A 15,467-nucleotide genomic window follows, 5' to 3' on the forward strand; every position below is an offset into this window, starting at 1 on the left:
CAAATCGGGCCCAATTTTCCATTTTCCCTCCCCGGTGTCATGTGACTCGTTAGTGTTACAAGGTCTCAGGTGTGGGGAGCAGGTGTGTTAAATTTGGTGTTATCGCTCTCACTCTCTCATACTGGTCACTGGAAGTTCAACATGGCACCTCATGGCAAAGAACTCTCTGAGGATCTGAAAAAAATAATTGTTGCTCTACATAAAGATGTCCTAGGCTATAAGAAGATTGCCAAGACCCTGAAACTGAGCTGCAGCACGGTGGCCAAGACCATACAGCAGTTTACCAGGACAGGTTCCACTCAGAACAGGCCTCACCATGGTCCACCAAAGAAGTTGAGTGCACGTGCTCAACGTCATATCCAGAGGTTGTCTTTGGGAAATAGACGTATGAGTGCTGCCAGCATTGCTGCAGAGGTTGAAGGGGTGGGGGAGGGGTAAGCCTGTCAGTGCTCAGACCATACACCGCACACTGCATCAAATTGGTCTGCATGGCTGTCATCCCAGAAGGAAGCCTCTTCTAAAGATGATGGACAAGAAAGCCCGCAAACAGTTTGCTGAAGACAAGCAGACTAAGGACATGGATTACTGGAACCATCTCCTGTGCTCTGATGAGACCAAGATAAACTTATTTTGTGTGATGGCAACCAGGTGAGGAGTACAAAGACAAGTGTGTCTTCCTACAGTCAAGCATGGTGGTGGGAGTGTCATGGTCTGGGGCTGCATGAGTGCCGCCGGCACTGGGGAGCTACAGATCATTGAGGGAACCATGAATGCCAACATGTACTGTGACATACTGAAGCAGAGCATGATCCCCTCCCTTCAGAGACTGGGCTGCAGGGCAGGGCTGACAGCCTGAGGCCTGGGGGGCAAGTCCAGTCAAGTGGCCCACTGAACCACCGAATCAGCTCACCATCCATGCCTACCTGGTTTTATAATGGATATTGGTGTTATGAAGCAAGACAAATATGATACAATGGGGTAACATAATTTAATGTTAAAGGCAAAAAAGGAGGTTTAACAAAAATGATGCATCATTGCAGGCCCACCAGTGCCCATCAGTGCAACCTCATCAGTGCCCATCAATGTAGCCTCACAGGTGCCCATCAATGCAGCCTCACCAGTGGCCACCAATGCAGCCTGATAAGTGCCCATCAATGCAGCCTCACTAGTGCTCATCATCTCAGCCTGATCAGTGCCCATCAATGCATCCTGATCAGTGCCCATCAATCTATCCTGATCAGTGCCCATCAATGCAGCCTCACCAGTGCCCATCAATGCAGCCTCACCAGTGCCCATCAATGCAACCTCACCAGTGCCCATCAATGCAGCCTCACCAGTGCCCATCAATGCAGCCTCACCAGTGCCCATCAATGCAGCCTCACCAGTGCCCATCAATACAGCCTCACCAATGCCCATCAATACAGCCTCACCAGTGCCCATCAGCTCAGCCTCATCAGTGCCCATCAATGCAGCCTCACAGTGTCCACCAATGCAGCCTGATCATTGCCCATCAATGCAGTGTCACTAGTGTCCATCAGTGCAGCCTGATCAGTGCCCATCAATGCAGCCTGATCAGTGCCTATCAGTGCAGCCTCACCAGTGCCCATCAGCGTAGCCTCATCAGTGGCCATCAATGCAACCTGATCAGGGCCTATCAATGCAGAATCACCAGTGTCCATCAATGCAGTCTGATCAGTGCTCATCAATGTAGCCTCACCAGTGTCCATCGATGCAGCCTTATCAGTGCCCATCAATGCAGCCTCACCAGTGCCCATCAATGCAGGCTCACCAGTGTCCATCAATGCAGCCTCACCAGTACCCATCAATGTAGCCTCACCAGTGCCCATCAGCTTAGCCTCATCAGGGCCCATCAATGCAACCTCACAAGTGTCCACCAATGCAGCCTTACCAGTGCCCATCAATGCAGCCTCACCATTGCCCATCAGCTCAGCCTCATCAGAGCCCATCAATGCAATATCACCAGTGTCCATCAGTGCAGCTTCATCAGTGCAGTGCTCATTAATGCAGCCTGATCAGTGCCCATCAATGCAGCATCACCAGTGCCCATCAATGCAGTCTGATCAGTGCCCATCAATGCAGCCTCACCAGTGTCCATCGATGCAGCCTGATTTGTGCCCATCAATGCAGCCTCACCAGTGCCCATCAATGCAGCCTCACCAGTGCCCATCAATGTAACCTCACCAGTGCCCATCAATGCAGCCTCACCAGTGCCCATCAATGCAGCCTCACCAGTGCCCATCAGCGCAGCCTCACCAGTGTCCATCGATGCAGCCTGATTTGTGCCCATCAATGCAGCCTGATCGGTGCCCATCAATGCAGCCTCACCAGTACCCATCAATGTAGCCTCACCAGTGCCCATCAATGCAGCCTCACCAGTACTCATCAATGCAGCCTCACCAGTGCCCATCAGTGCAGTCTCACCAGTGCCCATCAATGCAGCTGCACCAGTGGCCATCAATGCAACCTGATCAGTGCCCATCAATGCAGCATCACCAGTGCCCATCAATGCAGTCTGATCAGTGCTCATCAATGCAGCCTCACCAGTGTCCATCGATGCAGCCTGATTTGTGCCCATCAATGCAGCCTGATCAGTGCCCATCAATGCAACCTGATCAGTGCCCATCAATGCAGCCTCACCAGTGCCCATCAATGCAGGCTCACCAGTGCCCATCAATGCAGCCTCACCAGTACCCATCAATTTAGCCTCAGCAGTGCCCATCAATGCACCCTCACCAGTGCCCATCAATGCATCCTCACCAGTGCCCATCAATGTAGCCTCACCAGTGCCCATCAATGCAGCCTCACCAGTGCCCATCAATGCAGCCTCACCAGTGCCCATCAGCCTAGCCTCCTCAGGGCCCATCAAGGCAACCTCACCAGTGTCCACCAATGCAGCCTGACCAGTGCCCATCAATGCAGCCTCACCATTGCCCATCAGCTCAGCCTCATCAGAGCCCATCAATGCATTATCACCAGTGCCCATCAGTGTAGCCTCATTGGTGCTCATTAATGCAGCCTGATCAGTGCCCATCAATGCAGCCTCACCAGTGCCCATCAATGCAGTCTGATCAGTGACAGCCTATCAGTGCCCCCAATCAGTGCCCTTCAGTGCTGCCTATTAGTGCCCATCAGTGTCGCATATCAGTGCAGCTTCATCATTGCTCCTGATCAGTGGCCACCAGTGCCGCCACATCCTCTGGCCTGCGGACCCCATCCTCTGCCCCCCCCCCTTTTTTAGGGTCTGATGAGGAAGCCGCAGCCATTCACTAGTCTGTGAACAGCTGTGGCTTCCTCATCAGACCCCGAGACAAGAACAGTATACTGCGGCTTGAGTGGGACAAATGTAGATGGTGGGGGTGCCCGATTTTAGTCTTGCCTAGGGCAGCACAAAATAAAATACACCACTGGCCACTGATGCATTAGCAACCAGTGGCAGTCATTACGTAAACCCTTTGTGCTGCATTAGTGGCACCAGTGTCAGTGCTTCTAAACCATTTCATGCTACACCATACAGGGGTTAATTAACACTGACACTGGTGCCACTGCAACTAATGCAGCACAAAGGGGTTAATTAACACTGATGATATCACTGCCACTGCCAAAGGGGTTAATTAACTGCCACTGGTCACTAATGCTTCAGTAACCAGTAGCAGTACATTAACCCCCTCCATGCTGCATATTACAAACAGCATTGTAAATTACCCAAGGAATTTAATTACTTCAGCCAGTTCACAGTGTCTTAGGTAAAGTGTATTAGCCTCTTCTAACTCACTTGCACTGTTGCACAGGGCTTCACTGGCTCCTCGCAGGTCTTAGCAGCAGCACTCTCCTCTGCTCTTTCTTCCCGCCTCCCGACTTCTAAATGACATCACGCCGGGCCGGGAATAGGAAGCTCCTGTCAGGGAGATGCCTGTCTGCAGTGCGGAGCAAGAGGCATTTTTGGGAGGCATCAGAGCGGCCAGGAGGGCAATTGCCTCCCTGCCCCCCGGCCCAGTCCGCCCCTGCCGCAGGGCAGTATTCCAACATAACGACCCCAAACACCTCCAAGATGACCACTGCCTTGCTAAAGAAGCTGAGGGTAAAGGTGATGGACTGGCCAAGCGTCTCCAGACCTAAACACTATTGAGCATCTGTGGGGATCCTCAAACAGAAGGTGGAGGAGGGGAAGGTCTCTAACATTCACCAGCTCTGTGATGTCATCATGGAGGAGGGGAAGAGGACTCCAGTGACAACCTGTGAAGCTCTGGTGAACTCCATGCCCAAGGGGGTTAAGGCAGTGCTGGAAAATAATGGTGGCCACACAAAATATTGACACTTTGGGTCCAATTTGGAGATTGTCACTTAGGGGTGTACTGACTTTTGTTGCCAGCGGTTTAGACATTAATGGCTGTGTGTTGAGTTATTTTGAGGGGACAGTAAATTTACACTGTTATACAAGCTGTACACCAGTGTTAATTTTGGCAGCAAATTTCAATTTAGTTTTAGTCTTAGTCTTAGGACTAAAATGGCATTTTAGTTTTAGTCCCATTTTAGTCTTCTGCAAGTGTTTTAGTTTTAGTCGTATTTAGTCGACTAAAACTCCAGTACATTTTAGTCATCTATAATCGAATGGGTGTAGTTCAATTGTAATTTGTAAGGCATTATTTAACCACTTTACCACCGGAGGATTTTGCTGTCTTACGTCCAGGCCATATTTTGCGATTCGGCACTGTGCGACTTTAACTGACAATTGCGCGGTCATGCGATGCCGTACCCAAATGAAATGTACATTCTTTTTTTTCCCACAAACAGAGCTTTCTTGTGGTGGTATTTGATCAACTGTGCGATTTTTATTTTTTGCGCTATAAACAAAAAAAGAGCGTTTATTTTTTTATAAATAACAATATTTTTCACATTTTTTTATATGAAATTCCCCCCCAAAAAAATGTAAAAATCTAAATTTTTTAAAAATTTTTGGCCAATTTGTTTTCTGCTACCTATGTTTGGTAAAAAAAAAATCGCAATAAGCGTATTTTGATTGGTTTGCGCAAAAGTTATTGCGTTTACTAGCAAAGGGAAAGATTTCTGTCATTTTTGGTGTTTTTTTTTTTAATGCGTAATGGCGGCAATCTGCGATTTTTTTTTTTTTGCGGGACTGCAACATTGCGGCGGACAGATCGGACCCTTGACTGACATTTTTGACACTTTTGGAGGAACCAGTGACATTACTGCAGTAATCAGTGCTATAAATATGCACTGTTACTGTAAAAATGACACTGGCATTGAAGGGGTTAATTTTATTGGAGAGGGAGGGGTTAATGTATGCCTGGTGCTTACTGACGTGTGTGGGGGGAGGTGACTGAGTGACACAGGGACAGATCCAGAGATGTATAGTAACGAAGTAGAACTACTTAAGTACTGTACTTAAGTACCGAAATGCGGTATCTGTACTTTCCTAGAGTAGAATTTTTTTCTCCTACTTCTACTTTTACTTCACTACATTTTTTCGATGATTTCTATACTTCTACTCCGATATTTTTTTTTGTGCTGCATAGTTACTCGTTACTTTTAAAAAAATTACCACTGCCAGAACAGTAGATGGCAGGTTGCATAAAGCTCAAAAAAATGTGTATAATGTCATTTGTAAATCAGCGCATACGAAAATAAAGGCTGTGTATAATAAAAGCTGCTATACCAAATCTTTCCAATAAAAAGAAAATATGAAACAAAGAAATAAATGGTGCTACAGCGCTTAAAGTGCATCAAGAAACTACTAACAAACACAGGTTAATCATTTGAATAAATCATTTGAAATAATAAAAAACAATATGATGTTCAAACTTTTGACTTCTTTCTTTAATAACTACATAACACAGTACTTGTACTTCTACTTTCAGTACTTGAGTAGAAATTTTTTTTCAAAACTACTGGTACTTTTTACTTTTAGTACTTAAGTAGCAAATTTTTTGAAAAAACTACTTGCAATACTTAAGTAAAAAAAATGTTGAATACTTTAGTACTTCTACTTAAGTAACTTTTTCTGCGAGCACTTCCACTTCTACTTAAGTCACTTTTTGATCGAGCACTTGTACTTTTACTCAAGTAGAAATTTCGAGTACTTTATACAAGTCTGGACAGATCGCAGGTTGAACTATGCTGAACCCTGCAATCTGTCCCTGTCTGTCACTTAGGAGATCCGCCCGCTCTGTTTACACAAGCGGGCGGATCTCCACACTCGATCCCCGATGATCGGGGAAGAGCAGCGGCGATCGTGACTGAAAACAGCGGGAGCGCGCCTACAGGGGGAGGAGTCCAGCGACGTAGGTCTACGTCGCTGGACGATAACGAGCCACATTGCTGCAGTAGCAGCAATGTGACCAGACGTCAAGTGGTTAAGCATTTCTCTACAATTTCCAAACTCATTATATATATACTGCTGGTCCTGGAGTGAAAAATCTAATATCTTATATCTAATATCTTATTATTTATGGTATTAAGCTTTGAGCATGCACCAATTTTGGCAGCAAATTTTGATTTAGTTTTAGTTATAGTCTTTTGACTAAAATGCCATTTTAGTTTTAGTCGTATTTTAGTCGACTAAAATTGTGTTAATTTAGTCGACTTAAACATTTTAGTCAGTTTTAGTTGACAAAATTAACACTGCTGTACACTCACTACTTTACATTGTAGCAAAGTCTCATTTCTTCAGTGTTGTCACATGAAAAGATAGAATAAAATATTTACAGAAATGTGAGGGGTGTACTTACTTATGTGAGATACTGTACCAGCCCTTCCTCCTCATCAATAATCACCATAATACATCGGATCTGCACTGTAACAGTGGTATGAAGACCCTCAGCCGCTGTCACTTACCTTGGTAGAGTAAAATCCAGTGCAGGAACCTCCCCATCCCAGTCCACACAGCTCTGCAGAGTGTCAGAATGAGCGATAGTCTGTGCACAGTGGCCGTCCTAGGATCTCTTTCACAATTTAAAGAAGGCGTGTAGCAATGACTCTATCCCGGACAACTTCTGTAAAACTGCTGAGTGTAATATAGAGCCAGTTTTATCGCCACTGCAATCTGCACCACTGCTTTCCATTATCTGTGTCCTCACCTGCTGGCTTCTATAGGAATATATAATAAGAGTCGGGGGAACTTAGAGTGTAAATGTTTTGTTTATTAAAATTCTTACAAATTCACAGCTTAATAAAATCCTAATGACATTTATATACAAAATAAAATGAATATACAGTATATACAGTTCATAGAAATAAACAAAATAAGATAACATCAGCATCAGATATCCAGAAACATAAAACAAGACGGCTTTTTTCCTGCAAAAAATAAATAAACAGAACCATATACAACAATCAACATGCTTATATTATCATTATTATTACTATTATCCTAAAGCACCTCAGCAAAACCCTAACCTCCTCAGACACCCCCTCAGCCTAAGAAACGATTACACATTTATCCCATGCATGCAGCCTTTTTTTCAAAATCTGATCCTATAAAAATCTAGAGGATGTGAAAGGACAGACAGAAAGGCCACACACCCATAGACTGACAGACAGCAACTGCCCCCGGCCGCCACCTGTCCCTCACAAGACCCCGAATCTTCCCAAGCTCACCCAGAATGTTGTGCACCACCACCTCACCAGGATGGACTTTTTTTCTGATTGAACACCTGACACCGTGCATTCCATGTAAAGTAACAGACTACTAAACTGACTAGAAAAAGTGTCTCAAAATCAAAACTCTGGCAAGTCTGAAAAGCCCCATATGACCACTCTGTGTAACAGATGCAGGAAAGGAAAGGGATACCCATAGCCCCACCCCCCGCTTATAGACTTCTATATTGAAGGGTCACTGAAGCAAGAAATTGTCAATCGTCTCCTCCACCCCACACACACCTACCTACCACCAACCACGGTTCTCCACAGAGCGATGCTTCAAGTTGCCCTTTACATAGAGTTTGCCATGAAATGAGAGCCAGGCCAAATCCTAAAAGTTATAAGGGTATTAGGACTAAGTTCACCTGCTGGTGGCACTGTGTTGCCCTGGGCTGATTGCTGCACTTCCAGTGTCCACCAGCAGGTGTCTCCCAGAAGCCAGCAGGCTTCTATGATCACTTACACTTGTGTTCAGCTGCCAGGTGGCTATTTAAGGCTGCTCCTCCCTTTCCCAGGCACGTCACTATTTTGATTGCCTCCTTGCTGCCTAACCGAGTGTCTGTGATCCTGATCCATCCTGTACCCCCTTTGCCTTGTTCCTGCTCTCTGCCTAGTATCCAGTCTTGCTTGCCCTCTTCCTTGCTTCCCTGTTACCCTTGTCTCTTATATTGTATATACTTGTAGATAGTTGGTTCTTAGGTTCTTTAGTTATTTTGTCTATGGGGTTGGGTTTGTTTGCTGGCATTTTCCATGTTCACTGTTGCTGTGTATGCTTGTTTATGTGGTTCACTGTAATAAATCTCACCTTAAGGTTATTTATATGGTTTGGTTTCCATTTTGATGTGTAGCTACATGTGTCTGGTCTGCCTAGCTGCTACTGAACCCTGACAAAGGGATTCCCTCCAGAATAATCAAATCCAGACCCTCCCTCATAGAAGGACCTGGGCAGATCCTCAAGGCCAGTGGCTCGCTAAAGGGAGATTTAACAACCCTCCTCTCTAGGACCTTCCTAGGAAGAGACTTCATTTCCTCCACCGTCACTCGCCACCGCAGAAGCATTTTCAGGCACAGAGCAATGTAAGCCGGGAGCTCACCATGTCGGACCCTCAGGGTTTTCAGTGGCCCACCATTCTCACAGCTCTGCTGAAAAGGCCTAAACCAGGACTGAAAAATACCGACCCACCCAGGCAATTTCTCAGCCAGCATATTACCAAAATGATCTTTTTAAAAACATCAGGGAAAATAATAATACCAGGTTGACCTTACTTACGTAAGCCACCCATCCACCTCGGAGGGTAGGTTACAGATCTCCTAATGAGGTTCAGTTTGATCCCCCATAAGAATTGAAAGAAATGGGTGTAGATCTTCTCATAGAGAGACACTGGCAAAGCTGACATACAGAAATACTGGGATCAGGTGAATTTTAATCAGGTTAATCCTTTACCTGTAAGAGAGTTTCCATTCCTTCCAGCTGGCAACCTTGGAATTGGCATCTTGTAGGTTGCTTACACAATTCGCAAGGCCGTAATCCATGGGATCAAATTTGATGCCTGAAATCTTAAAACTGAATTCCAACTTTCTTTTCACTAGAACTGAATATAATGATCACTCCCAGCATTGATTATACCTCTGTACCATGTTGCTCAGTTGTCTGCAGATCCCCTGATATTCTGGGTTTAGCCACTTCCCGACCACCCGCCACCTTTTTACTGCGGCAAGGTGGCTCTCCTGCGCAAGCCGACGTAGAGCTACGTCAGTCACACACGGGAAGCTAGGGGGCGAGCATGCGCCACTGGCGGCGCGCTCCCGCTCCCACTCAGCATCGGGGAAGCCGATGCATGGGTCAGACGGCTCTGATTGTCACCTGACACCCGCAATCGCTCCCCGCTGAGAGAGAAGGACGGTCGGATGTTGTAAACACAGCTGATCGTTCTTCTCTCTGGAAGGATCACAGAGCGCCTGTGATCCTTCTATATAGGAACACAGATCTCTATGGTCATTTCACAAGCCACGCCCCCCCAAAGTTAGAATCACTCCCCTAGGTACACATTTAACCCCTTGATCACCCACAGGGTTAACCCCTTCCCTGCCAGTGTCATTATTACAGTGACAGTGCATATTTATAGCACTGATTACTGTAGTAATGTCACTGGTACCCCCAAAAGTGTCAAAAATTGCAGTTAGGGGTCCGATCTGTCCGCCGCAATGTCGCAGTCCTGCAAAAAATCACAGATCGCCGCCCTTACTAGTAAAAATAAAAACAATAAAAATGACAGAAATCTTTCCTGTAGTTAGAAGACGCAATAACATTTGCGCAAACCAATCAAAATAAGCTTATTGCGATTTTTTTTACCAAAAATATGTAGCAGAAAACAAATTGGCCTACAATGTTAAAAAATTTAGATTTTTAAACTTTTTTTTGAGAATGTCATAAAGCAGAATGTGAAAAATATATATATTTTTTTTTCAAAGTTGTCGCTATGTTTTTGTTTATAGTGCAAGAAATAAAAATCTCACAGGAGATCAAATACCACCAAAAGAAAGCTCTGTTTGTGGGGATAAAAAGGACATCAATTTTATTTGGGTACAGCATTGCACGGCCGCACAATTGTCTGTTAAAATAACGCAGTGCCGAACCGCAAAATATGGCCTGGTCATTAAGGGGGAAAATCCTAACGGTCTTAAAGTGGTTTATCCTGCTGATAGACTCTGTTCCTTCCACATTCACTTCATGCAGCAGCTACAGTCTTTAACACTCCCCTTTGTAGTCTTTCGGACTCTGCAAAATATGTAATTTCCCTCGGCTCTGATGGTGGGTGGGATAGAATACATCATAATTAGCATTCAATCCCACTGAGTCAAACCTACAGGAAGAGTCCAAACCGCCCAAGTCCCGCCTCACAGATCAGAGCATTATTCAAGAAGGAAACTCCTTTCTTATACACACATGCACAGCTTGCTCTGATAGATTTAGAATTCAATCCTGCCCAGTTAAATATGCTGACTGGTGTGAACTGGGAGAGTCCCACCTCTAAGATCCCACCCTCCCAGAGCACTGCATTTTGTGATCTGATTCATTTACATAAGAAGGGAACCAGTGTTGCTCATAGTTTAAAAAAGTAATTAGTTACAGTTACAAATTACTTCTCCCAAAAAGTAATTGAGTTACTGACTCAGTTACCACATTGAAAAAGTAATTAGTTACTCAGCAAAGTAACTGACTTTTTTTTTCAATATTCTATAATGCAATTACGTTCTGCGGCTGCCTGGTTGGTGGTGGCGTGGCACACTGGTGGTGGCGTGGTTGCTTGGCACACTGGTGGTGACGTGGGTGTGGCACACTGGTGGTGGGTGGCTGCCTGGCTGGTGGTGGCGTGGGTGCTTGGCACACTGGTGGTGACGTGGCACACTGGTGGTGGCGTGGCACACTGGACTGGTGGTGACGTGGGCATGGCACACTGGTGGTGACGTGGGTGTGGCACACTGGTGGTGGGTGGCTGCCTGGCTGGTGGTGGCGTGGCACACTGGTGGTGGCGTGGGCATTGGCACACTGGTGGTGACGTGGGCGGCACACTGGTGGTGGCGTGGCACACTGGTGGTGGCGTGGGCATTGGCACACTGGTGGTGACGTGGGCGGCACACTGGTGGTGGGCGGCTGCCTGGCTGGTGGTGGTGGACTGGTGGTGGAGTCTCCTCCTGGCCTAGACTATATTGTTTAGTAATTGTAACTGTAAGTAAAGTAACTGCCACTGGTTGACTTGTTATAATATTTTTATTATATTTTGCCAGGCAAAAGTTAAGTAAGTCAGTAGTCACTAGTCAGTCACACAAGTTACATACTGCAGTGTCTAGTGTGGTGGGTGGCACTGGCAGAAGACTGGCACTGTGGGCGGCAATGGCTGGGCTCTCCCCTGTCCTCCTGGCGCGCTGTTCTGCTGCTGTTGTGTGAGCATGAGGCTGTGACTGTCCCACTCCGAGCCAAACATAAAAGGACTGGCGCAACCGGACTGAAAAGTGACCTCAATGGGCTCCTAATAATCAAAGGAAAACTAAACGGACCTGAAAGATGTTATAAAAGAGTCCATGGAGTCCATACATGAAACCGGTCTGTGCTCTCCTGAAGGCAGCTTAATCTCAAGTGTAGAAGAAAAACTTGCAGGATGCTGGAAGAAAAAGAAAAGCGCCACTCTGAGTGCAGTAAACTCGGTACTTTATTAGCCATATACCATCATGGGTACTCACAAGATAAAAAATGTAAAAGCATGATGAATTCCTCAGATGATCGGTAGGTCCAAGGCCTCAGCGAGGGGGGGCTGTTGTGCTCCAGACAAATCCGTGACTGACTGCAAGAGTCAGCGATATGCGGACCTAGGGGACACCAGCAGCGCCTTCGGCGGCGGACTTCCGGGTTGGGCGTGGAACGTGGGGCGTGATGACGTAGGCGACGCGTTGTCGGAGCATGCGCTCCTTCCTCAGGCCTCTGAAGCCGCCATCTTAGAAAGGGGCATTATATAGGGAAGGGACAGTCTGCTGCCGCAGGGTCCTAAGAAGAGTCTATTACAACCAAATACCTAGCTAAAGACACCTGAACGACACTGAGACCTAATAACTAATCATAGATGATGTTAAGTATATAAGGGAATGTACATCGATGTGGTCATATATTATAATACAATTTCAATTACATACAAGTTTGATGGAGACCTACTACTGAAGAGATACTACTAAAAAGGAAAATGTCAGAAAAAATATATCAAGAAAAATATCTGGAACCGATCCTAATGATAGCAAAGAATAAAAGTAAAAACAATACAAATTAAAACAATACAAGTTACCCTGGGAAACCACTCCGAGTCCTGTCCTGGCGCCGCGTGACGTGACTCACTCGATGAGTCTCCTCCTCTTCTCTCTCCAGTACCGCGGACAGCGGTCATAGAGGAGAGGGGGAATACAATTACATCTACTGCCATCTAGTGGCGGTAGATGTAATTGCGGTAACGCAGCCGGAAGTAGCGGCAATGGCATTACAGGGAGTGAACGAGTAATCTGATAGATTACTCGTTACCCTGAAAAGTAACTGCATTAAGTAACGCCGTTTACTTAAACGCAGTTACTTCCAACACTGAAGGGAACACCTTCATAATACCCTCCCATAGCCCTTCTTTTGTAGTCTTGCAGTAAGACATTATTTTTTTGGCATGCTGCAAGACAGGAATGACATAGGAGGAGGAGGAATGACACATATACACCCTTCACCCCCTACATGAAGGCCCAGAAACACCCACACCAGTGGCGGCTGATGCTCTATGGGCCGGGGCAGTAGACGGACCGCACCATACACCCCCCCCTGGACCACACCAGGCCGCACACCATACCCCCCCCAGACCACAGCAGGACAGGACCATGGCAAAAAAAGGACAGGACCCGGCTCACTCACCCTGCCTGGACATCTGCAGCAGCAGGTGACGGCGACTGCGGCGGCGGCTTCTGCTTCTTCCCCCTGTCTTCTGCGTCTCCTCCCTCCTCCTCCATGCCCAATGGCATGGCTTCTCCTTTCGGCCAATTGGGAAACGGGTCTCAGAACCCGCCTCCTGATGGGCCAGGAGGAGGATCCGTGTGACAATTTTAATTCGCTATTGTCACACAACTGGGTGGGCTCAGGGCACATTGCTCTGCGCCCCGAGCCCACCCTTTTTATTTTTTTAGCCTATTAGAGCCTCTGTCTCTAATCACATGGTTAAAAAAAAAAAGCCCCATTGAACTCCATACCACCGGCGCCCCGCATTTAGATTAGGGGGCCGGACACATGGATGGGGGGGGGGGGGGCGGCACCCCTGCGCCCCCAATGCAGCAGCCGCCACTGACTCACACTAATCCTAGGACCCGCCCACATCAACTCCCAGAACTGATGCAAGTGATTCAAATAGCCTGCCCTTAAACTACAGAGGCTCAAAGGATCATGGGAGATTTAGTATCAGGGCTGGAAAAGGAAAGAAACTGGAAGTTATATAATTAGAAATTCAGCCAGGAGGAGGAGTGACATCACAGACACAGAAACCTGCTGTATACAGCTAAAGGAGTGATGTTACACATAAACGTTGATTCATTTGCATGCACAACGCATCTGTTGTTTTGGGGAGGAGCAGCTGGAGCTCTTCTTTAGTTTTATTTTGAGAAGGCATCTGTAAGCTCAAAGCCTTCACCCTCCTCTGCCATCCAAAAAACCTCACTCCTAGCCTAATAGATCTTTGAATCAGATGCCTTAGCGCAGTGGTCCTCAACCCTGGTCCTCAGGGCCCACTAACAGGCCAGGTTTGCAAGATAACTGAAATCCATCCCAGGTGATATCATTTGCTGCTCAATGATTGCAGTACTCTAGTCTGCATCTCCCCAAGGTAATACTTAAAATCTGGCCTGTTAGTGGGCCCTGAGGACCGAAATTGAGGACCACTGCCTTAGCATACTGTCTCATCAATGAGACCACCTCCTCAAGTGGGTGTGGCCAAACTTGATAGTGGGGGCGGGTCTTAGGGCCATGATTAAACAACTGCCCACTGACCAAGACCCATTTAAGTGAATGGGACGCTCTGCAAAGCAGTAATTTATCAAATCGTACCACACCAAACCGCATAGTATTGCACTACCATGTGGTTTAGTGGCCACAAACACGCTGCCATTATCAATTAATGGCGCCCATGTTTGTCTCATAAGGGCAGCATGGTTGCATGCAGTGTGGGAAATGTGCATGGAATGCGCCTTTCATGCACTGTGTTCCAGTGTGAACCATCCCTTAGGGAGAGAGAGAGAGGGAAGGATCACTATGGTACATGGAAGACAGGAAGGATCGCTCTGAATCCCCCTGCCCTATGCTCTGGAAACCTCTTTCAGGAAACCCTGAGCAGACCAAAACAATCAATCACTGCTCCACTCATTATAGTGGAGGCCAAAAACGCAATTTATCTAGCAGCCCAACTAGAGGACGGCGCTACACTCCTGATGAAGGGATCCATTGTTTCGTATTGTCAGTATCAGTTAAGTTTGATTTGGAATAGCCTGGTTGTTAAGGAGCAGGCAGCCTCCGCGTCCTTAACAACCATGACTCATCTGCTGTCAGCGGGATTCCCCGCTTTCAGCAGAATTTAAACAAAAGTAACCTTTTGGCGTGAGGAAACCCCACGCTGTTTTTTTAAAACATTTTTTTTAACCTTCACTTCTTTTGTTTACATTCTGCTGACAGCTGGGAATCCCGCTGACAGCAGATGAGTCATGGTTGTTAAGGACGCAACAAATACTTAAGACATGACAAAAAATTCCGAATATGAATAGGGTCCATTAACTGGTGCATCCGAAAAGGAAACTAAACAAAATTTTGCTGCTTGCCCGTATCTAATTTTATTGAAGAAATGGAGAAGAATACATTTTGGCCTACATTAACCACCTCCCACCCGGCCATTGTACATATACCGCGGGATGGGAGTCTCGTCCTTCTGATCGGACGTTCCGGAACGTCCTTCAGAAGGAGCGAGATCGCGTCGCCGCGGGCACGCGCAGCGGCGCAATCTCGATGTGCCTGTGTCCCACGGACATGATGTCGGACTGTGATTGGCCCTCCTGATCACATGACGGCTGTGTCCAATGTGTAATGCGAAGGGTTCCATGGGGGGATGGGGGCTGTGTAATGCAAAGGGTTCCATGGGGGGATGGGGGCTGTGTAATGCAAAGGGTTCCATGGGGGGATGGGGGCTGTGTAATGTAAAGGGTTCCATGGGGGGATGGGGGCTGTGTAATGC

At 46.7% G+C, this 15,467-nt stretch overlaps 1 protein-coding gene across 1 annotated transcript in view; it reads right to left on the reverse strand.

Annotated features, from left to right (window-relative positions):
• The window catches only part of LOC309559011 (integrin alpha-M-like), a 266,904-nt gene extending 259,938 nt beyond the window's left edge, over positions 1 to 6,966 (reverse strand). Inside the window, exon 1 of the mRNA XM_082262120.1 lies at positions 6,874 to 6,966. Within this exon, the coding sequence (XP_082118246.1) occupies positions 6,874 to 6,910 (37 nt within the window). The 5' untranslated portion in view covers positions 6,911 to 6,966. The remainder of the gene's footprint in view (positions 1 to 6,873) is intronic.
• Positions 6,967 to 15,467: the final 8,501 nt, after the last annotated feature.

Source organism: Pelophylax lessonae (assembly GCF_965119305.1).
Source record: "Pelophylax lessonae genome assembly, chromosome: 6".
In the NCBI taxonomy this organism is placed as follows: domain Eukaryota; kingdom Metazoa; phylum Chordata; class Amphibia; order Anura; family Ranidae; genus Pelophylax; species Pelophylax lessonae.